This window comes from Suncus etruscus, chromosome 9 (genome assembly GCF_024139225.1).
Source record: "Suncus etruscus isolate mSunEtr1 chromosome 9, mSunEtr1.pri.cur, whole genome shotgun sequence".
NCBI classification, from domain to species: domain Eukaryota; kingdom Metazoa; phylum Chordata; class Mammalia; order Eulipotyphla; family Soricidae; genus Suncus; species Suncus etruscus.
Genome location: NC_064856.1, coordinates 115,681,988 through 115,705,613, shown reverse-complemented (window position 1 = coordinate 115,705,613; position 23,626 = coordinate 115,681,988). Strand labels below are relative to the sequence as shown.

Genomic DNA, 23,626 nt, shown 5'->3' with positions numbered 1-23,626 from the left:
GTTATTAAGAATGTGCAAAAATTAGGGGGCCGGAGAGATAGCATTGAGGTAAAGTGTTTGCCTTGCATGCAGAAGGTCAGTGGTTTGAATCCCGGCATCCCATATGGTCCCCCGAGCCTGCTAGGAGTGATTTCTGAGCATAGAGCCAGGGGGAACCCCTGAGCGCTGCCAGGTGTGACCCCCCCCCAAAAAAAAAAGAATTTTCAAAAATTATTATTTTATTTTTATGAGATGGTTTTTTTTGGGGGGGGGGGTGTTGGGTTTTGGGCCACACCTGGCAGCAGGGTTCAGGAGTTACTCCTGGCTCTGCACTCAGAAAGCACTCTTGGCAGGCTCAGGGGACCATAGGAAATGCCAGGAATCGAATCAGGGTCCATCCTGGTCAGCCGTATGCAAGACCAACAGTCTACCGTTGTGCTGTCACTTCAGCCTCTGGAAAATTACTGGGAAAGCTCGCTGAATCATTAAGGAGGCTGTGCAAGATTTAAAACCCACTTAAGGGAAAGGACCCATGTAATGATGCACACTTCACAATCCCTAGATCTGAACTTCTTCTCCCCACTTTGCTACTTAAAAGGCTTTGTCCAGCTCTACCCATAAGTAACAAAAAAGGGGAAGATGTGGCCTTGGGTGAAGACAGGAGAGAGCCTTGCTGAAAGCCACAGCAGGCCTCACATCCTGCTTTCCCTTCGGCAGCATCAGCTGACATGAAACACTGCATGTCTGAAACCCGCCACCTGCCAGTTGGGCAAGACTCACTGAGCTTTCACTTCTCCCTCTCCCCATACATGGCGTTCTTGTCTTCCTATGGTCTGTGCTCATTTATAATTATCCCATCCCCACCTGTCATAAACGAACATTAACATTGAACTAATCCTGCGCCCCAGCTTCAGATCTTGGCCCAGTGTGGCAGTTTGCCCACCAGTGATGCCAAATAGCTACAGATCCCAAAATCCCAAGGAGGATTTGGTGCCCCTGTTTCCCACAGAGCACGTGCTCGCTCCCACCCGAGATCATTCCAGGCTCTGCGGACATGTGGCTTCCAGGTCGCTCTGGGCTGCCTCGTGGACAAGGCAGCTTGAAGATGACACCAGCAGGAGCTCAGGCTCACTCTTACCCGCCCAGAGCCCAGCATGGCTTTGTGACCGTGTGGGGAGCAGGACTGGCTCCCTCCAGCTCCTCTGTCCTCCACTCACATAAGGCCCTGGAACCTCCTTCACCGGTGAGATTGTGTCTCTCAAGGCGACACAACCAGGCCTGACCTTCAGGGACAGGGAGATGGGTCCTTGCAGGGAGGGGTACATTCACACCAGGGACCACCACAGTGTCACAGCCAGAATTTTATTGACAGGATGCAGGAGCTGCTGAGGGGGTGAAGTTGGGACAGGCCCAGTCCACACTGTTGGATTTGTGGGGGAGTGCACCAGAAGACAGGTCCTTCTAGAAGCCTCGAAGACTGCATAATTTGATAGTAAATTTGGTACAAGGCTTTGCTGGCATATACCACCGCAATGATGACTGCAATGTTGAAGAGGAGGCCCAGGATCAGGGCACTAATGTTCAGGGACCTAGCGATGGATGCGTAGTTCTGGGCTCCAATTGTGTCACCCACCACCTTCCTGTCCCTAGACTGGGAGAAGAGGTGAGGGGCTGTGGCAGGTCCTGCTGACTCAGGGACTCTGCTCAGCCTCCTTCACCCCTGCAGCCTGAGCAGGACACTGCCTGCTGCCTCCTTTTGGCCAATCTCTGCTCAGGACTCTCAGCCCCTGGGAGGGACCAGACTCTCCTCCCTCTGCCTGTCACGCAGTGTCACCTGTGCTCACAGAACAGAGGACGCCTCAGTGCTCACACACATGTGCACACACACACACACACACACACACAGAAACAGGCATGTAGGGAAGCATGCACCCTCCCAAAACAACGGGTTCTTGGGACGCAATAATAGTTTAATAGTTCTTGGGATACTCTAAAACCAGAGATGGGATCTGAAGGAGTCTCTCCTTCAGACAAACGCTTTCCCTGGCTTGGTGCAGGCCCAGAGAAGGCTGGACCAGCCCTAGAGAAGCTCCAGGAGGAACAAAGGCCAGGAAGGACGACCAGACGGGACCTCAGCTTCATTGGCCCTTCCCTCTGGCATCCGCCCTAGCAACAGATGGGGCAAACCCCACAGAAGCCAGCTTGGAACTGAGGAGGTTCACACGTGTCTCCTGGGTCCCTGATGCCAGGACCTGTCGCCCGAATCTTCCTCCTGAGATGTGGACTTTGCTACTCTCATGCTAGACTGTGTCCTGGCTCTCTCTCTGCCTTAGGAGAAGTCTGCACTCTTCTGAGCATGTTTCTGTCTCTCTTTTTCTCTCTCCTCTCTTTTATCCTCTCATGCTCCTTCCTCAGAATCTCCAAATAGGACATATATTTGTTTGTTTGTTTTTGGATCACACCCAGCGGCGCTCAGGGGTTACTCCTGGCTCTGTGCTCAGAAATCGCTCCTGGCAGGCTTGGGAAACCATATGGGATGCTGGGGTTCGAACCACCAGCTGTCCTGGGTCTGCTGCATCCAAGACAAATGCCCTATCACTGTGCTATCTCTCCAGCCCCCTAAAGCTCTTTTCTCAGAGAACATGGAAGGCCGGGAAGGTCTGGAAACGACTTACTTTCCTGCACAGAGCAAGACTCACATTCCTACATGTCCCCAGTCACGTCCCAGGTTGGCAGAGTTGAAGCGAGAGAGAGGCAGGTCCCTTCTCCCCTACTCTGGGCTGACACCTCTGTCCCACCCAGTACATCCAACCTAACCCAGCAACCCGACTAGCATCACATGCACACAGACACACAGACACACAGACACACACACACACACATACACACACGTACACTGGCACACAGGTTCACATATGAAGATACACACCCATATGAAGTGATGTACTCACACACTGCTCACGGACACATTCACAAAGCCACCATACTCCCTCATTCACTCACACACAACCGCTCACACTCCCTTACAAACTCACGCACACTCACACACAACCTGTTTCAGTCACACACACACACACACACAACTCAGGCTCCCACACTCGTGGCCATACAGACAACTGCACCCGTACAACCCCGCCTGCTCTCTGGGTGACATCACAGCCCCACTCACCTTCACGGAGTAGGCGAAAGCCATGAAGCCCAAGCAGCAGAAGTTCATGAAGAGGGAGTTGAACATGGACCAGATAATGTGGTCGGGCACCGAGACCTCAGGCTGCACCTCGATGATGGTGGAAGTCACAGGAGCAAGGCCCTGAGGCGGCAACTGCATTGTGTCCTTGTGCTTTTCATGGGCCATCCTGCTTGTGGGGAGCAAGAGCTGCTGCAGAAGAGAGACTCTGTGGGGAAGTGGGCTCCTGGCTGACCTGGGCCGCTCAGACAGGGTGTGCGTGGGTCTAGCTCCTCCTCTCAGTGACTTTCCATTCTCAGGAGGTCTCTGTCTCCTGCCCAGAGTCTCCACATTCAACTCACTGGGCATCACCAGGAGCTGGCACAGAGGACATGCCCATCGTCCAAGGCCAGCTAGAGCTCAGTCTTGGGGCAGTTGCTGCCCAGACATGGGGGGGTTCGTCTCAGCTGACCCCTCCTCATTGAGGATTTGTTGGAAGATTCCTGTGATCTTTGTTTGAGTCTTGCCCCATAAAATCCCCAGAATGAGCTTTGGGTGAAAACGGCTCAGCTGCCCACCCATGTCCACCTTGTAATCGAGGGTCCCACCCAGTGCCCAAGGGTCCAGGGCTGGGACACACCTGGTGGGCATGGTCAGCGGCTCCCTGTGGGCCACCCGTGAAGGGAGGCATCGCCCTTCCTCTCAGGTATCCCCTCAGGCTCAGTTTTATTGTCTGTTCCCACTGACCACTCTGTCCCTCAGACCTGGGACCATGGTCCAGAGGCTGCTCCTGACAGGAGTGCAGGCAGGAAGCCAGGCAGGACATGTGTGGGGTTGGGGAAAACCCTCGGACCTGAACCACTTAAGGTCTGGAGATCTCTGAGTCCCAAGACCCATCTCGGCAGCCCTGAGACCCGGAGCTGCACACCAGGGCCAAGGAAGATGCAGAGAAGAGAGGCCCAGGGCCACATGGGCCCAACAGTGTCAGAGAGTGTCAGTGCTCCGAGCCTGCCCCTTGGAAATCAACGGGCAGTGGCTTGGAGAGTGAGTAGGACCCGGCAGCAATGGGGTTTTGACCTGTGTCCCCTCCTGAGGTCGGCCTTGCATGATGGCATGTGCCCGAGATGGCGACTTTCTTAGTTTAGGGTGCAGTTCCTGTTCTGGTTCTGGGGAGCCACCTGCACTCTCTGATGGGGCCTGCACTACCTTTTTCCAGGTGGGAGGATCCACCATTCACACCTGAGCATGCAGCCTTCCCTCCCTCCCACCCTCCCTCCTTCCCCAATGAGCTTGTTTTAAGCACTATTGTCTCTGGAAGTTCTTTCTGTGCTGTTTTTTGGGGTAGCGCCATGGTCGACTCGGCCAGGGATCACTCCTGGTAGCTCTAGGGACAAAATGGGATTCCGGGACTGGACCCCAGGTCAGACACATGCAAGGAAGCACCCAACTTTCTATGCTGTTGCACTGGACCCTGGAATTATTTTCCATGAGGTGAGGCGCCGGCCTGAAAACCTGGGTAGGATTTGGTCCCCGTGTTTCCCACAAGAACACGTGCTCGCTCCCACCGGCGTCCACGGATCATTCCAGGCTCTGCGGACATGTGCTTCCAGGTCGCTTTGGGCTGCCTCGTGAACAAATGCAGCTCAAGAATGACACCAGCAGGAGCTCAGGCTCACTCTTACTAGCCCAGAGCCCAGCAGAGTCCCGTGACCACGTGGGGAGCAGGACTGGCTCCCTCCAGCTCCTCTGTCCTCCGCACTCACATAAGTCCCCAGAACCTCCTTCACTGGTGAGTTTGTCTCTCAAGGCAACACAACCAGGCCTGACCTCAGCCCCACCTCAGGGACAGGGAGGGGGGTCCTTGTGGGAAGGGGTACAAGTAAGCCACCTCAGGGACCACCACAGTGCCACAGCCAGAATCTTTATTGACATGATGCTGAGGGTTTGTCTGCAGGAGCTGCTGATGGGGGTGAAGTTGGGGCAGGCCCAGTTCACGCTGCTGAGTTTGGTTGGGGGGGGGTGTCGTGCACCGGAAGACAGGGTCCTTCTAGAAGCCTCCATCACCGTGGTTATTTTGGTAGTAAGCTTGGTACAAGATGGAGCAGGCAAACACCATGGCAACGATGACCGCGATGTTGAGGAAGAGGCCCAGGATCAGGGCGCTGATGTTCAGGCACTTGGCGGTGGAGGCGTAGCTCCGGGCTCCGATCATGTCACCCACCATCTTCCTGTCCCTAGACTGGGAGGAGAGGGGAGGGGCTGAGGCAGGTCCCTCCCGCTGATCCAGGGGCTCTGCTCGGCCCCTTCACCCCTGCAGCCCGAGCAGGCAGGCCTGCAGCTTCCCTCTGGCCAGTCTCTGCCCAGAACTCTCAGCCCCTGGGGAGGGACCAGGCGCCCTCCCCTCCCTCTGCCTGTTGCATGGCCTGACCTGTGCTCACAGGACAAAGGCCCCCTCAGTGCTCACACAGACACAGACACACACAGACACAGACACAGACACACACACACCGACACAGACACAGACACACACACACACACACACACACACACACACACGTGCTTAATCTACTCATGCATTCGCTCTCATGCTGCTTGTTCTGAGTCACCAGGGATTCACAATCACCCAATCAGTCCTCTCTGGCCCCACTCTAGGCACTCCCCCATGCCCACTCCCCCTGCCCCGCTCACCTTCACGGAGTAGGCGAAGGCCGCGAAGCCCAGGCAGCAGAAGTTCATGAAGAGGGCGTTGAAGAGGGACCACACGATGTGGTCGGGCACCGAGACCTCGGGCTGCATGTTGACCACGGTGGAGGTCACCTGCACCGGGCCCAGGGGCAGCCCCTGCTCTGCCATCTCCGGCTCCTCCTTGAGCATGACATAGCTGGGGGGGCTGCCCGCAGAGACGAATTGGGGTGCGCGGTTCATGGCAGGCCGAGTCCTGGGATGTGATCTGGACCGGTCTGCAGTTTTCCCCTTTCCAGTCCGGCCTAGCTGGGCGGGTGTTGAGTCCTTCACGGGCTTCAGTCCTTCACTGGTTTCGATTTCCCCAGGGTTGCTTTTTCCGGTTTGGGGTTTGGGGATGGGCTCCTGGAGGCGGGAGGAGGCCTGACTCAGCTCTCAGATTTCCCAGGGTTTGGGCGTGGCTGGCCTGGCCGGGACAGTTTCCTGGAGGGTCCCAGCTGAATCCTCTCTTCCTGGGGAGTTGGAGCCTCCACAGCCTGGGGGACCTGGCCCAGAGTTGCTGCAGAGTCTCCTTTCTGCCAGGGGGGCCCTCAGTGCCCAGCCCAACTGGTCCCACCCTATTCTCTGTGGTGCATCTCTGGTCCTGATGTCCCCGCTGGGCTGGGCTGGCCTACGGGGACATCCTGGGTCTCAAACCACCTGTGTGTCCCAGGGTTCCAGGGTCCCTGACACTAACATGTGTATAGTTAACCCCAACACTGCTGTGTGTTGGGTCCTGGGTTCTGAACAAAAAGCAATGCCATTTTGTAAGGACCACATGGTATAAGCCACATGCTAGGTTTCCTCAGGTTCATTTTCATTAACACTACCCCAAGCTTCCTGGCTATACCCGGCAGTCTATCAGGGGAAGGGTATAAGGAAGCAGTAGGAAGATACCCCTTGACAACAGCCAATCATTTTATTTTTTTAAAACTTCATTGATTGATTAATTGATTGGCTTGTGGGCCACACCAGTCGGTGCTCAGGGTGTTACTCCTGGCTCCGCACTCAGAAATTACCTTTGGCAGGCTGGGGGACTGCATGGAATGCCAGAATAGAACCCAGTCCCTCCCGGGTTGGCTGAATGCAAGCAAATGCCCACTGCTGTGCTATCACTGTAGCCCAACAGCCAATTATTTTAAAGATCATCAGAAAGCTGGAACCTCCCTATATAATCCTGTTCGTGGCCTTAGGCTGGGTTAGTTTCCTTTTACAGATAACCCTGACTGGTCAGTTTTGTTCTGCTTTACTCTAGTTGTGTGGTCTCATCTTTCAACTCGGACACTGTCTGCTTTTACTCCTTTTACAACACTGTTTTCAGTGTCTGCTGCTTGGCTGCTGGATACTTGGGGCATCTGTTAGGTGCTGGGTGAAGTCCATATGAAGTGGGCAGGCTGGTAGGAAAGGGCAAACAGTACAATAAATTTTTGAGATTGAATAAAACCAAGAGACAGGATTTGGAGGAGTTGCATCAGAGTTGATCAGTCAGGCTGGCAGTCCAGCCGGACCGATAGCACAGCGGTAGCATGTTTGCCCTGCACATAACAGGCTGGTTCAATCCCCGACATCCCATAGAGTCAAGAAGAATAAAGCCTGAGCATTGTCAGGTGTGGCCCACAAAAACAAAAACAAAAGCAAAAGAGACTCACCTGGAGCCATGACAGGCTCATAGTGGGCAGAACCCTCTGGACCAACTCAGAGAAACCCCAGCAGGAACAAAGGCTTGGAAAGAAGGTCAAAAAGACCATCAACTAAACTAACCCAGCCCTTCCTGCTGGCAACCACCCTAGCAACAGGATTCTTATGGGGAGAAAGACTCAAGAGAAACCTTTGCAAGTCCCTCTTGAACTAAGGAGATGCACCCATGTGTCACCTGAGTCCAAGGTGCCAGCACCTGTCGCCAGCATCTCCCTCCTGAGATGTTGGTTTTCCTACTTCAGGCTGAGCTCTGTAGCCTTTGGAGAAGTAGCGTTTCTTTGTTTTCTCTTATCCTCTCCCTCCCTTTCTTCAGGACTGCCAAAGAAAACCCGTTTTTGCCCACTGCTTGTCCCCTCCTGGAATCCCTTTCTGTGAGGGAAGATGACTGACCCAAAAGGATGGGGCCTGGTCTAGGACCGTCTTTGCTTTCCTTTTCAGAGTGAGTCACAGGCCTCCCTCTTCCCAGCAGAGGTAGAGAGAGAAAGAGGCTGATTCCCTTCTCAGGGCTGCTGCCTCTCTCCTGCCCACTGTATAGTAGTCATCCAGGGACCCCTGTGGGTGTCACATGCATCCCCCACCCTGCTAGACCAGACTGGACAGACTACCCATGGACACGGGTCCTTCTCATCCCACCCCCCCCCAGTTGTCCCTCAGAAGCATGTGTTCCAATGTGGTTTTTTCCCTCAGTGGGAAACAGGCATTTCAACATCCTTCTTGATGTTTTTATCCTGGGAGAGAGTGGACGCCCAGCCGACTGAAGCAGCCTAACTCTTGAGCCATCTCTCTGCCCCCCCTTCTCACTTCCACTAGGTGCAGAGGAGAGTCCGGTGGGATGTCTCTTCAACCACTGACACCTGCTTCGTGGTCCCCAGTGCTCCTCCAGCCTTACTGCATCTGTTTTTATCATGTTCCTTATTTCCTTAAAAAAAAAAAAAAACTATTGCTTGATTGGTTTTGGGGCCACACCCAGTAGCTCTCAGGGGTTACTCCTGGCTCTGCACTCAGAAATCGCCCCTGGCAGGCTGGGGGATCATCTGGGATGCCGGGAATCAAACCAGGTCCCTCCATATTGCTCTACTATCTCTCCAGCTCCCATGTTTCTTAATTGGTTTAGGTCTTAGTTTTTGTCAAAGCTTGTTGTGACATGGCCCCTAACATACCCCCCCAAACCATGATGCTGGTGGGGTTTCCATTGTGACTTAGGTGAAGGGAATCTGCTACTTTGTCTCCCTGGTCACCCCAGAAAAGGCTGCTGGGGAGATGGAAGACTCTGGCCAGGAAGCAAGCCCGGGCCTTTCCTTCCAGTCTGTCACCTTCCCTCACAGGAAAGAATTTCAGGAGGAGACCAGCTGTGAAATAAAACAAAAAAGGGTTTGCTTTGAAGGTCCTGAAGAAGGGGAGGGAGAGGATAAGAGTGAAAGTAAGAGAGAGTGAAGGGAGAGAGTGAGGCTAGTCTCAAAAGAGGACATGTGAGCACCCTGGCCCAGACATCACTGTGCACAGCACTGACTGTCCCTCAGCTGAGGGACACCTGTGCATTGTTCCAAGTTGACTTTTTGTTGTTGTTGTTGTTTTTGGGCCACACCTGTTTGATGCTCAGGGGTTACTCCTGACTAAGCGCTCAGAAATTGCCCCAGCTTGGGGGGACCATATGGGACGCCGGGGGATCCAACCGAGGTCCTTCCTTGGCTAGCGCTTGCAAGGCAGACACCTTACCTCTAGCACCACTTCTCCGGCTCCCCAAGTTGACTTTTATTCCAAGTTTTATTCACATTCCCTTAGTTCCAAGTTGACCCTCACAGGGTTTCTCACCACTGGCCCCTCCGGGGCCTTCCTACCTGGGCCTGAACCCTGTTGCTAGGGTGGTTGCCAGGGGGTTGAGAAGGTCTCTCCTGGCCTTTGTTCCTGCTGGAATTTCTCCCGCTAGGGGTCCAGGCTCTCTGGGCCAGCAGTGGTGTCAGGTGAGACTCGCCAAAGACAATCCTGTTTCCAATCCTGTCACTTGGTTTGATTCCTTCTCTAGAAGGAATCATCGGCCTGGAGGGGTTGGGGAGGCCTTTCCTACCTGCCTGCCTGCTTCAACCTGAGGGCCTGGGGCCTGGGAAAGCGAAAGCTCCTCCTTGCCCTGTGCCTTTGGGGAGAAGCCCCCACCTGCCCCCTCACATTTGCACTCAGCAGCCAGGGCAGAGCTGCAGACAGACACTCAGGCCTGCCGGGAACGCTGCTGACCAGTGGGATCTACTAAACGCCAGCCCCGGCCTTGGGCAGCTCCTGAAAAGACACCCCAGGACTCAGCCTCCCTAGCTTCCGTGCACCCACAGCTGTTGTTCCCCGACACGAGGCTCCCCACCTCATCAGCACACGGAGTCCCTGGACTGTGACCAGAAGCTGCTCGAAGGTGTTAACCCAGCTCCACCAGGCGGTGACCAGACCCCTGCCAGCTCTCAGACACTCTTACCCCAGCATCAATGCAGCCCCCCAGCTGGTAGAAGCCCCCTCCCATATCAATGAGTTCTTGGGGTGTCTTCAATGGTCTTGGAAGGGCAGAACGACATTATGGCAGGTTCGTCTTGCACGTGGCAGACCTGGGTTCAATGCCAGCACCCCAGATGGCCTCCCCCAAGTTCACTAGGACTAAATCCTGAGTGCAGAGCCAGGACTAACCGCTGAGCACTGTCACCCCATTCCTCCGCCCAAAAGTTCCTGGGATGTACTAAAACCCAGAGAGGGGGCTTGAGGGAGTGACTTTGTCACAGACCTTAAGATACTAAACATACTGCAGGACCCTCTGTGCTCAGTGGCCAAGGCCTGTCAAGACCTTCAGCTGGGCCACTACAGGCCCAGGGAGTCTGGACACCCCCTACCAAGAGCAGCTCCCCAGGAACAAAGGCCAGGAGAGGAAGGTCAAAGGCCATCAGCTCCCCCCACCAACCTCTCCCTGACAACCACCCTAGCAACAGGCTCCTCTCAGAGAAAGGCCCGGAAGGAATGTCAAAGGAGACCCTCAGCTCCCCCAGCCCTTCCCCCTGGCAACCGCCCTAGAGACAGGACTCTCACCTGGGGAGAGAGGCCCAGGGGACATGTGGGGGGAAACCCCACAGAAGCCAGCTTGGAACTAAGGAGGTTCACCGGTGTGTCCCCTGGGTCCTGGGTGCCAGCACCTGTCACTCGCAGTTCCCTCCCTACACGTGGTCTTTCCTACTTTCAAACTGGGCTGTGTCTTGGGCGCTCTCTGCTTTAGAACTCCTTGTTCTCTCTCTCTCTTAAAAAATAATATCTTTATTTAAGCACCATGATTACAAACATGTTTGTAGTTGAGTTTCTGTAATAAGAAAGGACATTCCCCTTCACCAGTGCAACATCATCAATGCCACCCCATCTCTCTCCTCTCCCACCCCTGCCTGTATTTGAGACAGGCATTCTATTTCTCTCACTACCATTGTTAAGACAGTTGTCAGTGTAGTTATTTCTCTAACTGCACTCACCACTCTTTGTGGTAAGCTGCATAACGTTGGTCAGTCCTTCCGGCCCCCATCTCTATTGTCTCTGGGCATTATTACCATACTGTCTTATTTTTCTTAAATCTCACAAATGAGTGTGACTATTCTGTGTATCTCTCTCCCTCTGACTTATTTCACTCAGCATAATATATTCCATAACCATCCATGATAATATAGGAAAATGTCATGACTTCATTGTTCCTGACGGCTGCAGAGTATTCCATTGTGTAGACGTACGACAGTTTCTCTAGCCACTCATCTGTTTTGGGGCATCTGGGTTGTTTCCAGAGTCTGGCTATTGTAAATAGCGCTGCAATGAACATAGGCATGCAGAAGGCACTTTTGTCTTGTGCTTTTGTTCCTAGGGTATATCTATAGAAGTGGTATAGCTGGATAATATGGGGGTTCAATTTCCAGGGATTTTATTTTTTTGGTTTTTGGGCCATACCTGGCGGTGCACAGAGGTCACTCCTGGCTCTGTGCTCAAAAATTGCTCCTGGCAGGCTCTGCTGGCCATATGAGATGCCAGGGATTGAACCCGGCTCAAACTCGGGTCCGTCAGGGTTGGTCGCATATATGCCAAACACCCTGCCGCTATGCTATCCCTTTGGCCCCAATTTCCAGTTGTTTTTTAAATATCCATATTGTTGTTTAGAAAAGCTGAATTAGACAACATTTTCACCAGCAATGAATAAGAGTTCCTTTCTCCCCACATCTCCACCAGTACCAATTGTGCTTATTCTTTGTGATCTGTGCCAGTTTCTGTGGCATGAGATAACACCTTGTTGTTATTTTGATTTGCATCTCCCTGATGATGAGTGATGTGAAGCACTTTTTTGGGGCCATATCCGACTGTACTCAGCGGTTACTCCTGGCTATCTGCTCAGAAATAGCTTCTGGCGGGCATGAGGGATCATATGGAATGCTGGGATTCGAACCAACCACCTTAGGTCCTGGATCGGCTGCTTGCCGATCTCGTGAGCATTTTTTTTTTCAATTGTCCTTTGGCCATCTCTATTTCTTTTTTGAGGAAACGTCTGTTCACTTCTTCCCATTTTTTGATGGGGTTCGAACTTTTTTTCTTGTTAAGTTCTGTCAGTACCTTGTATATCTTAGATATTAGCTCCTTGTCTGATAGGTATTGAGTGAATAGTTTCTCCCATTCTGTCGGTGGCTTTTGTATCTTAGGCACTATTTCCTTTGAGTTGCAGAAGCTTCTCAGCTTAATACAGTCCCATCTGTTTATTTCTGCTTCCACATGTTTGAAGAGTGTGTTTCCTCCTTGAAGATGCCTTTGGTCTCAATGTCATGGAGAGTTTACCTTTATATTTTTTGTGTGCTGGATCTGAACTTGTTTTCTCAGCACATCCGTTTCTCTCTCCCTTCCCCTCCCCTTCCTCAGAATATCAATATTAAAACCTCTTTTAACTTTCACTTCTCTTTTCCCTAAGTTATTTACTAAGAGAAAGATGATGTACTGGGAAGGCCTGGGGAAGGTCTAGGACCAACTTTCCTTTCCTGCAGAGAGCAAGATCCTGGGTCCTCGATGTGCCTAGCCACTGCCTTGGTAGCAGCGTTGGAGAGAAAGAGGCTGATCTGTGTCTCTGGGCTGCTGCCTCTGTCCTTATTTATAAAGATCTTATTTATAAGAATTCTTTTTGGGGCTGCCACACCCAGCAGCGCACAGGGGTTACTCCTGGCTCTGAGCTTAGAAATTGCTCCTGGCAGGCTTGGGAGACCATATGGGATGCCGGGAATCAAACCCGGGACCATTCTTGGTAAGCCATGTGCAAGGCAAGTGCCCTACCACTGTGCTATTGCCCCAGTCCCTTTATAAGCATTCTGATTTATAAGGATTCAGGCTTAAAAAATCTGTGGGCTTATGTCTTCTAACAGATCTTTAAAATTCTCATCCAGGGGCTGGAGAGACAGCACAGCGGGGAGGGGACTCGCCTTGCATGCAACCATCTTGAGTTTGATCCTTGGCACCCCCTATGGTCCCCTAAGCGTGCCAGGAGTGGTCCCTGAGCACAGAACCAGGAGTAATCCTTAAGCAAGTATTGCCAAAATAAAATAAAATCCTCACTCATTTTATCTCCCCCAATTTTGGGCCACATCCAGCAGTACTCAGAACTTTCATTCCAGGCTGTGCTCAGGGAACCACATAGGATGCTGATATAGAATCTGGGTTGGGACCTCCCAGCTGTGCTGTCGCCGGAGCCCCACATGGGAACCTTTTTTTTTTTTTTTTTTTTTTTTGTTATTTTGGGCCACACCCGGTGACACTCAGGGGTTACTCCTGACTATGCACTCAGAAGTCGCTCCTGGCTTGGGGAACCATATGGGACGCCGGGGGATGGAACCGTGGTCCGTCCTAGGCTAGCGCTAGCAAGGCAGATACATTACCTCTAGCGCCACCGCGTCTGCCCCGGGAACCTTTTTTTTTTTTTTTTTTTTTGGTTTTGGGTCACACCCGGCAGCACTCAGATGTTACTCCTGGCTTTACACTCAGAAATTGCTCCTGGCAGACTCAGGGGACCATATGGGCTGCCAGGATTTGAACCACCATCCTTCTGCATGCAAGGCAAACACCCTGCTTCCGTGCTATCTCTCCAGCCCTCCTACATGGGAACCTTTTAAGAGGAAGAAGAGACAGGGAGGTTCAGGGAGCAGCCCGGAGCTGGTGGAGAAGCAGGGCAGGAGAGTAGAAGGTAGGTTCTCTCCAGACAGGCCAAGCTGCTGGCTCAGCTCTTTCCCCCCAAGGCCTTGGCCCTGGTCCTGTGTCTCAGCGACTGCCATGAAGGACTTTACTCTCCATCTTGGCGCTGCCCACCCTCTGGAATATGCAACCTGTTCCCTGCCCCGATAGAATCTTGTAGACACCCAAGACTGGTGAGCCCAGCAATAGTGTTTGGGCGGTATCTGTCCTGTTCAGAAAGAGGCGACGTGTCTTTGTCAGCAGTCTCCATGACGCTTCTCTGGTCCCAGAGCCAAGAACAGTCATTATTCAGTCCAGATGTCCGTGGATGCCGAGCTGGATGCTGAGGAGAGCTGGAAAGAGGCCCCGCTTGGAGGCCAAGAGAAAGACCCAAAGGGCAGAGCTGTGAGTTTTGAAGCAAGCACCAGACCAGGAGACAGGTGCCAGGGAGGGATGACATGACCGCAAGTTCCCCAAAGGCGACAGCCACTGTGGGTCATTGGCCATCCCTGTTCCCAGCACACAGTAAACCGTAAACGTCAGCTTGCAGCTGCCACAGGAAGCGCCCGGGTCCGGAAGCCAGCCTGGCACCACAGCAAACCCTCCTGCCCAGCCTCTGCTGCCTACACTCCCCCTTCTTTGTTTAATGAACTTTTGTGGGTGTGTGTTGCTCACACGGACCTTTCACATACCCACGTGCGCCCTTTTCGTGGTAGAGATGGGCTCTGGGGTGTAACTGGGAAGCCTTGGGCCTTCCCTTCGGTGGCATCAGCCGCTGCAGCCCTCATCTTTTTGGCTTGATAGTATTTTTTGGTTTTGGGGCCACACCCGGTGACTCAGGAATTACTACTGGCTGTGCTCAGGAAGCACTCCTGGCAGGCTTGAGGGACCCGTTAGGATGCCGGGAATCGAACCCAGGTCAGCCACGTGCCGGGCAAATGCTCTCCCTGCTGTGCTATTATATTGGTGGGGTTTTTTTTTTGGGGGGAGGGTCATATCCATTGGTACTTAGGGATAACTCCTGGTTCTGCGCTCAGAATTCGCTCCTGGCAACCTCAGGGGCCTATATGGGATGCCAGGATTTGAACCGGGGTCCGTCCTGTGTTGACCGCATGCAAGACAAACGCCTTACTGCTGTGCTATTGCTCCGGCTCCCATATTGGTGGGTTCTTAAGAATCATATGAAAGATTGAATCTGGGTCGGTCGGTGTTGTGCAAGGCAAATGGGTCTGGCCCTTGCCAGGAGTAATTTCTTTTTTTTTTTTTTTGGTTTTTGGGCCACACCCAGTAACGCTCAGGGGTTACTCCTGGCTATGTGCTCAGAAGTTGCTCCTGGCTTGGGGGACCATATGGGACACCGGGGGATCGAACCGCGGTCCGTCCAAGGTTAGCGCAGGCAAGGCAGGCACCTTACCTTTAGCGCCACCGCCCGGCCCCAAGAGTAATTTCTTTTATTTATTTATTTATTTATTTATTTGGGGGGGACAAAATTTATTTTCTTTTTGGGGGACCTGACAAAGCTCAGTGTTACTCCTGGCTCTGTGCTCAGAAATGACTTCTGACAGGCTCAGGGGGCCATTTGGGTAAGTTGTGTGCAAGGCAAACAGCTCCAGCCTCTGCCAAGAGTATTTTCTGGGGCCCGGAGAGATAGCACAGCGGCATTTGCCCTGCAAGCAGCCGATCCAGGACCAAAGGTGGTTGGTTCCAATCTCGGTGTCCCATAGGGTCCCCCGTGCCTGCCAGGAGCTATTTCTGAGCAGGCAGCCAGGAGGAACCCCTGAGCACCGCCGGGTGTGGCCCAAAAACCAAAAAAAAGAAAAGTATTTTCTGGGCGCAGAGCCAGAAGTAACCCTGGAGTGCCATGAGGTGTAGCCTAAAGACAAAAACAAAACAAAGAAAACCTGAAAAACAAAAAGGAACTTGTACTCTGAGAAACCGATAGTGGTAGGGTGTTTCCTTTGCACACACCGACCTGGGACGGACCTTGATTCAATCCCCAGCATCCCACATGGTCCCCCGGAGCCTGCCAGGAGTGATTTCTGAGTGCAGAGCCAGGAGGATCCCCTGAGCACTACCTGTGTGGTCCAAACAACAAAAACAAAACAAACCCCCCCAAAAAAGAAACCCAGGAACAGTGATCCATGCTTGACCTCATGCTCACCACGCTGGGAGCCGGGCTGTGCAAGGACAATCCCAAGGAATCAGTGCTTGTGTTTCTGTTCTACCTCCACTTAACCTCTGCCACTCTGTAAGTGCTAGTAGGATCAGGACTGGAGAGTCAGCTCTGAGCACCCATGAGCCATGAGCACCCCTTTCCCACCAGCCCCAGGAGGCAGGCATGGGCCGCAGGAAAACTCCCTCGTTCTGCTCAGCATGAGCTCAGGCTGAAGGAGGAATTGCACCTTGCAGCAAAGGGAAGTTGATTCTTCAGTCCAGCGCAGGACCTTGGGTCCACAGCCGGCCCTGGGAGAAAGAATTTCAGCAGGAGCAGGGGACACAGTGAAGAAAGGGGCTTTGTTTTATTTTGTTGTTATTGTTGTTATTATTTTAGTTTTGGGCTACACCCAGCAGCACTCAGGGGTTCCTCCTGGTTCTGTGCTCAGAAATCTCTCCTGGCAGGCTCAGGAGGCTATATGGGATGCAAGGGACAGAACCCAAGTCTGTCCAGAGTCGGCAGGATGCAAAGCAAACTCCTTACCACTGTGCTACCACTCCAGTCCACCTCTTCTTCAACTTTTAAGATTCCCCGATGCCTTAGTCAGCTGTGGCATATTGGCATAAGATCTGAATGTTTTCTCCCAGTCTGGCAGCTACACTTTGACTTTGTTTATTGTGCTTGCAAGTTAAGGCCTGCAGTAGATTTATGCTCTTTTATGTGGGGATACCCTGGCAGTGCTGAGGGCCTACTCCCACCCTTATCCACCTTTTCTTTTGCTGCATCTGAATTTTAAATCTTGGGAAATTTATTTTTACTTCATTTAAAGAAAATGACCACACAGTTGACATAGCTGAACATAATACATTTTTTTCAGATAGATGAGAGCAAAGTTATTATTACAAAAGAAAAGAAAAGAAAAAGGGGCTGGAGTGATAGCATAGTGGTAGGGTGTTTGCCTTGCATGTGGCCAACCCTGGACAGACTCCAGTATGATTCCCAGCATCCCATATGGTCCCCTGAGCCTGCCAGGAGCAATTTCTGAGCAAAGAGCCAGGAGTAACCTCTGAGTGCAGCCGGGTGTGACCCAAAAACCAAAAAATAAAAAGAAAGAGGAAGAGAAGAAAGATTTTTTGGGGGGCCACACCCACTACTACTCAGAGGTTACTCCTGACTCTGCACTCAGAAATCGCTCCTGGCTCGGATCATCTGGGATGCCGGGGATCAAACCGGAGTCTGCCCTGGGTCAGCTGCTTACAAGGCAAACTCTCTACTGCTGTACTGCCACTCGGGTCCCAGAAAGTATTTTTTTTAATAAAATGGGGGGGGGGTGCAGTAGCAAGCATATTTATGAAAATTATTATATCTCCAATGAAGTCATTAATGCAATGCAAAAAGTTTAGAAAGCTATTATTAGCTATCCATTCTGTTAAATTGGTCCTAGAGGGATGACAGCTACAAACTAATGAAGTTGTTGAAAATTTAAAGAACTATTACTGATACTTCAGCTGCTACATCTCCTAAAAGAAGAAAAATATTGGGGGATCGTGCCTACACTTGCTCCAAAAAGCCCTGTTGTTTGGTCAGATGATGTCCACGAAGGGAATCATAGGGGGTGGTGAGGCAGGGCCACCGGTAAAATCATGATTCTGGGTGATGGAGGCAGCAAGTGTGGCTTCAGCAGGGTGGAGCTTGGCCTGCCCTCTCCTCCTGAGATGGCCAGCTTTCTGCTGCATGGCCAGTGCACCCATGATTCTCATGGTTTGGTTTACATCTCTTTCATGAAACAGGTATTCTATGGAGCTGGTCCAGTGTGAACATGGTGGCTACCAAATTGTGAGAATTTTATTGTTTACAGCAATTAAAGAGGAATTCACCTCTATTCTGACTGCTTGTGTGGTTTCAGACTTGAGGCTCCAGCCCAGCCTGATAACTGTTAGGGTCCAGAAATCGAAGGATGAGACCACACCAATTGGAGTAAAGTTTAAACTTTATTCCGCCTGCCAACAGCTCTCGCACGAGGGATGAAAGGACCCCTCCCAAGGTCGGGAATGGGTTTATATAGGTTAGGGATATAGGGAGGTTCTAGCTTTCTGATGATCTTTAAAATAATTGGCTCTTGTCTAGGGGTACCTTTCTACTGTTCCCTTGTCCTTCCCTGATAGGCTACCTGGTATGGCCAGGTAGATTGAGGTGGGGTCTATGGAAATAGGCTTCTGAAGTCTCAGCATGTGGTTCACACCATGTGGTCCTTACAAAATGGTGTTTCTCCCTGCTCAGAACCTAAGAAGAAGCCTGCCAGGTGGCTTTTACAAAATGGCGTCCTCCTTATTCAGCAGGTCCCAACAATAATTATAACTGATTTCTGTGGAAAAACGGGGCTGTGGGGGGGGGGAGAGAGAGAGAGAGAGAGAGAGAGAGAGAGAGAGAGAGAGAGAGAGAGAGAGAGAGTTCTATCTTCTGACACCCTCTTGTCTGCTTCTTGTCTTGTCTGCCTCTTGTCTTCCAGGGATGGGTCTTGAGGGTAAGGACCGCCATTTTCTGCAAACGGGTTACTGTAGTGGTCTACAAGGTCGCCAGGCTTCTGCAGGCTACTGTAATAAGCTGCAAATCAAGGCTGCGTACTGGCTGCCAGGGCCCAAGGCTGCCAGACTCTCAGGGGCTCACGGAGTCTGGCTGCTGATGGGGCCTTGTGGCCACCCAGGGGTGCCAACTTGTAGTGACCACTCTCCCTGGACTGAAAGAGAGAGGGGATAGAAACCAGGTATTCTTTTCATTCTCTCCTGGAGCCTGAGACCTGCTGCCAATGCCTGGGGATTTGAGAGAGAGAGGGGGGGGGAAGAGGGAGGGAGGGAGGTTGGGAGGGAGGGAGGGAGAGAGAGAGAGAGAGAGAGAGAGAGAGACGAATAGATGTAAAGCGGGCAGCATTTCTTCAATGCTTTATCTCCAGCCTCCCTCAAACCACAGGCACTGCTCTGATCACTCTCCTGTGCCCCACCCAATGATCGAAGTTTCTCTTTTTATTTATTTCTTTTTTTTATGTTTTGTTTTGTTTTGTTTTTGGGTTACACCTGGCAGTGCTCAGGGGTTACTCCTGGCTCTATGCTCAGAAATCGCTCCTTGCAGGCTCGGGGGACCATATGGGATGCCGGGATTTGAAACATCGTCCTTCTACATGCAAGGCAAATGCCCTACCTCCATACTATCTCTCCAGCCCAAAGTTTTTCTTTTTATACCTGGCATGACAGGGGCGGGTCCAAAGGGCACGGCATGTCCAGGGACATGTTCAAGTTCAACTGTCATATAGTGGGGGTGTCCAAGGGGTGTGTCCAAGTCCAACTGCCATTACATCAACAAAGTAAAGTCTGTCCAGACCACCACCCAAGCTGCCATCAAACAGAGTCTGGGGTCCACTTGCCCTTCAAGGGTCTCCTTTGCCTGTCTTCAGGAGCCCAGGTCTCAGGCCTAAGCAAGACTTGCTTTCTGCACAAACTAAAACTTAGTTCTGGACTCGGGCTTTTCCAGAAGGAGAGGGTTTCCAGACAAAAAAGAAAGGAAGGGGCGAGAGTGATAGCACTGCTGGGAAAGTGCTTGTCTTGCACACAGCCAACCCAAGTTTGATCCCAAGTATTCCATATGGTCCCCACAAGACTGCCAGAAGTAATTTCTGAGCACAGAGCTAGGATGTGGCTCCTCCAAAAAAAGAAAGGAAAAGAAAAAAAAGAAAGGGGCTGGAGGGTTAGTACAGTAGGGAAGGTACTTCCTTTGCATGCAGCCTACCTGAGTTTAATCCCTGAGGCTGCTTGAAGTGAATCATCAGCAAAAAGCCAGGGGTAAACCCTGAGCAACACTGGGTGTGACCCAGATGCCACCCCCCAAAAAAATGAAAAGAAAGAAGGAAAAAAAAGGGGGGGAGATAGGGCCAGAACGGTGGCACAAGCGGTAAGTTGCCTGCTGTTGTATTACATAATTAAGGATGGAGCTGGATGGCAATGGATGGCGATGGATTTCTTTTTGCCACTCCAGGCCACGTGGCTCAGCAACCCCCATGCAGCCGGCGGGTCCCAGGTTAGGCAAACGGCGGAATCAGACTCACAAGCAGGCAAACCTCAGGAAGCATTATCTTTATTCATGCCCTAGCCACCACATGTGTGTGGCCTACTCATAACCTTTCAAGCATTCAGCCATTCTAGGCTTGCCCTGCGTCTTATCCTCTTTCAGCCATCTCCCTCAGAGAGCCCAGCAGGGCCAAAAGGCAAAGACCCTTAATCCCCTGGCTTCCGGGTTTATCTCCCTATTCCAAGACCCCTCCCAGGAATGGGCCGGGTCTTGCAGGTAAGGTCACACCTATTATCCGGTTCCCAAGACCCCTCCCAGAAATGGGTGGGTCTCAGATGGGTACCCTACAGCCTGCCTTGTCCGAGCTAGCCTAGGACAGACCACAGTTCAATCCCCCAGTGTTCCATGTGGTACCCCAAGCCAGGGGTGATTTCTGAGCCCACAACCAGTAGTAACCCCTGAGTGTCACCAGGTGTGGCCCAAAAACCAAAAAAAAGGAGAAAAAGGAGATAAAGAAAGGAAGGTAGGAAGGAGGAAAGGAAAGGAAGAAAGAAAGGAGAGAAGATAGGAAGGAAGGAAGGAAGGAAGGAAGGAAGGAAGGAAGGAAGGAAGGAAGGAAGGAAGGAAGGAAGGAAGGAAGGAAGGAGGGAAAGAAGGGGAAGGAGAGAAGGAAAGAGAAAGAAAAAGGAAGGAAGGAAGGCGGGAAGGAGGGAGGGAGGGAGGGAAGAAATCACTTATCCAAGTGTAAAACGAGTTGGGCAACTCTTGCCTTTGAGAAGTTGGTCTCGGAAAAAATTTTTCCCAAATGCTCCCACTTGGGGTCCTCTATGTAGATAAGAGTCTGTTGCCAGGGTATCAGTCAAGTAAAAGTGATTTTGAACTTTCTGGGTCTTCCTTCCTGTTTTTGGTTTTGGTTTTTGGTTTTGAGGCCACACATGAAAGGGCAGGGAGGGAACTTGGGGCAGTTTCCTGCAAGGCAAGTTTCCTCCTTCTTTCCCTGCCCCCCTGTCTCCTAGCCTCCCTTTCCTGGAAGTGTTATCCTACCTTTGGTTACCAGGGCAATTCCTTCTCAGAAAGGACCAAGTCTGGGCAAGTACTGGCTGAGGCTCAGTTTCTGTGTTTGCACTGATAATCTCTTCCTTGGTCCTGATTTGTCCTGAAAGGATCACACATGAGATTTTAATCTGACACCTTGGAATTGTTATTTCCTGAGCAGGCCCCCCCATCCCACCCTTTTCTGTCTCCTGTTTGGCTGGTTTGTCCTGGCGCTTGGCGCTTCCCTCTCAACTTGGGGTCCCTGAGTTCAGTTCTGTCAAAGGTGGGGCTCCCAGGGCTCCTGGTTGTGTCCTGGGCCACTTGACTCCTGGCTGTGTCGTGCTGTGTCGTGTCTTGTGTGGTGGGTGACTTGGTGAAGGGAGAGTGAGGAAAGAGATGAACTTCCTTCCACCTTCTTGTTCAACCCACCTGGGCTGCCTGGAGCGAAGCCTGGGAGTGGTGCCAGGATGGTACCATCGGCTCCAACCAGCACTTACCTCGAGTGGACAGTGAGGACATCAGCTTTCCATCGGCCCCTGGAGGATCGTGAAGCTGCCACCGGACACCAGAACTGGCTCCCACCATATGAGCTCCTGCGGAGCACGTCAGGCTGAGCCAAGGCTTGCTCTTTGCAGCAAAGTTCAGCCTGTCCCGATACCATGGAAGAATATGGGTCTGTTTGCTGTGGGCCTGTCAGGAAGGCCCCATTGTCCAGCAGATGCTCCTTGGGTTAAACTCTGTCCTGGGCTCCAGCAATCACGGTTCGCTCCCTGTCAGCTCCCAGCTTTCAGTCTGTGTAAGGTGTATCTAGGTAAAAGCCTAAACAAAGGTAAGTTTCCTCAACTTCCCTTTTCCCACGTTCTTCTTTGGGGATGGAAAAGCCTACTGGAGAGTTGCTTTTGTACCTGGCCCCACCTTCGCCCTCCCTGGATTTGGTTTGAATAAAGAAAGAATTCTGGCTTTGAGTTGGTGGTGCGGGGGTGAGGGGGGGAGACAGACAGAGACAGAGATAGAGAGACAGAGAGAAAGACAGAAGGAGGGGGAGAAAGAGACAGAAACAGAGACAGAGAGAGATGGCAGAGAGACAGACAGAGGGGGAGAGACAGAAATAGAGACAGAGAGAAAGACAGAAATATAGAGAGGAGAGAGAGAGAGAGAGAGAGAGAGAGAAGAGAGAGAGACAGAGAGGGGAGAGAGACAGAAACAGAGATAGAGAGATGGCACAGAGAGAGAGAGGCCATGTAGCAAAAATCAGGCTGACTCCGGTAAATCCTTTGACTGGCTTGTATTATTTCTCTGCCACTGCCCTGCTTCATCAGACCCGGACACCTAAGGGTCTAGAAACAGGCGTGTGGGGCAGTCTCACCCAACTCGTGGATTTTTATTTTTATTTTACAGGTCTGGATCCTATCTCCTCACCTTCCTGCCTAATGAGACCCTTGCAGCCCCTCTGGAAGAGCAAAGGCTCCTCAAAACCCCCGATGCCAGCTGCATCCTTACCAGATTCTCTCTGAGAAACTGGGGTTCTGTCTCACTCTTTGGTAAATTCTTCACCCCTCAACACCTTGAGTTCTGGGTCTGGGTAATGCCCCTTTAGTCTCTACCAGATTTCCTCAGAGACATCTCCTTCTCTCAACGAAAATAATTTCAGGAAATGGATAGTGATGTAAAATGGCTTTATTTAGAGAACTATGAAGGGAAAGGGGAGGAGGAGGAGGGAAGATGCGGGGAGACAGGCAGACAAACACAGACCGACAGACAGACCGACCGACCGACCGACAGACAGACAGACAGACAGACAGACAGACAGACAGACAGACACACACACACACACACACACACACACACACACACACACACACACACACACACACACACACACACACGAGTTTCTCCTTGAGTCCACTGGAAGGAAGGTATAAATTGCCTGGCCTAAGGTTCTCTGTAGACATACGAGTTAATCTGGGGTTCTCACAGAGGAAGAACATTGCATTAATGTTTAATTAATTAATTAACAATTAACAAATAATTATTTGGATTAACGATCTTTTTTGTTTTGTTCTTTAGGTCACGTCCCGTTGATACTCAGAATTTACTCCTCCTTTGTGCTCAGGGATCACTTCCAGTGACCTCAGGGTACCATAAGTGGCGCTGGGGATCTAACTGGGTAGGCTGTATGCAAGACAACTGCCCTACCCACTGTACTATTGCTCTGGCCCCATCTTGATGGAATTTTCATGTTCTTATCTGACAGAAGCCCTTATAACAGGCAGATAACTTAGCTAAAAAGCAGGGCTTTGTGACAAACACAGGACTTTGCTCAAAGGAGGCCGATGCAACAAGCAGAGAACTGTACTAGAAGCAGGCAGCCTTGAGAAATAAATGTAAACATTTAAGATTTAAAGCTTGTACAGAAACAAAGAAGGCACAGAATTTTGGTCCTGGGAAACTGAGTCTAAATATGAGGTCCCCGTTATCTGTACATTCCGACCTGCCTGACATGGGTTCCATTATCAGTGCACCCCAGCCTGATGGAGATGGATCTCCTTATCTGTACATTCCGTCCTGTTGCAAGTCAGTCCCTGAAGAGGTTGACTGATGGAGGGATGGAGGAT

The 23,626-nt window shown here is 51.6% G+C and overlaps 2 protein-coding genes across 2 annotated transcripts; both read right to left on the bottom strand.

The window, feature by feature from the left end:
• Nucleotides 1-1,013: 1,013 nt before the first annotated feature.
• LOC126018840 (interferon-induced transmembrane protein 1-like) lies at nucleotides 1,014-3,334 on the bottom strand. The gene is made up of 3 exons (XM_049780935.1): nucleotides 3,149-3,334; nucleotides 1,425-1,630; nucleotides 1,014-1,077 (listed from the first exon to the last, which is right to left on the bottom strand). The coding sequence occupies exons 1-3, from the start codon at nucleotides 3,332-3,334 to the stop codon at nucleotides 1,014-1,016; spliced, it is 456 nt and encodes a 151-aa protein (XP_049636892.1).
• Nucleotides 3,335-5,162: 1,828 nt separating this feature from the next.
• LOC126018860 (interferon-induced transmembrane protein 1-like) lies at nucleotides 5,163-6,166 on the bottom strand. The gene is made up of 2 exons (XM_049780953.1): nucleotides 5,834-6,166; nucleotides 5,163-5,384 (listed from the first exon to the last, which is right to left on the bottom strand). The coding sequence occupies exons 1-2, from the start codon at nucleotides 6,068-6,070 to the stop codon at nucleotides 5,193-5,195; spliced, it is 429 nt and encodes a 142-aa protein (XP_049636910.1). The 5' UTR covers nucleotides 6,071-6,166; the 3' UTR covers nucleotides 5,163-5,192.
• Between the last annotated feature and the right edge of the window lie 17,460 nt (nucleotides 6,167-23,626).

What these genes read in the sequence shown, in the direction of transcription:
- LOC126018840 (XM_049780935.1), bottom strand. Translation starts at nt 3,334, where the DNA reads ATGGCCCATGAAAAGCACAAGGACACAATGCAGTTGCCGCCTCAGGGC. An exon ending in CTTTCGCCTACTCCGTGAAG is followed by an intron (nt 1,631 to 3,148) that starts GTGAGTGGGGCT and finishes CTCTTCTCCCAG; the next exon opens with TCTAGGGACAGGAAGGTGGT. An exon ending in CTAGAAGGACCTGTCTTCTG is followed by an intron (nt 1,078 to 1,424) that starts GTGCACTCCCCC and finishes GTCATCTTCAAG; the next exon opens with CTGCCTTGTCCACGAGGCAG.
- LOC126018860 (XM_049780953.1), bottom strand. Translation starts at nt 6,070, where the DNA reads ATGAACCGCGCACCCCAATTCGTCTCTGCGGGCAGCCCCCCCAGCTAT. An exon ending in CCTTCGCCTACTCCGTGAAG is followed by an intron (nt 5,385 to 5,833) that starts GTGAGCGGGGCA and finishes CTCTCCTCCCAG; the next exon opens with TCTAGGGACAGGAAGATGGT.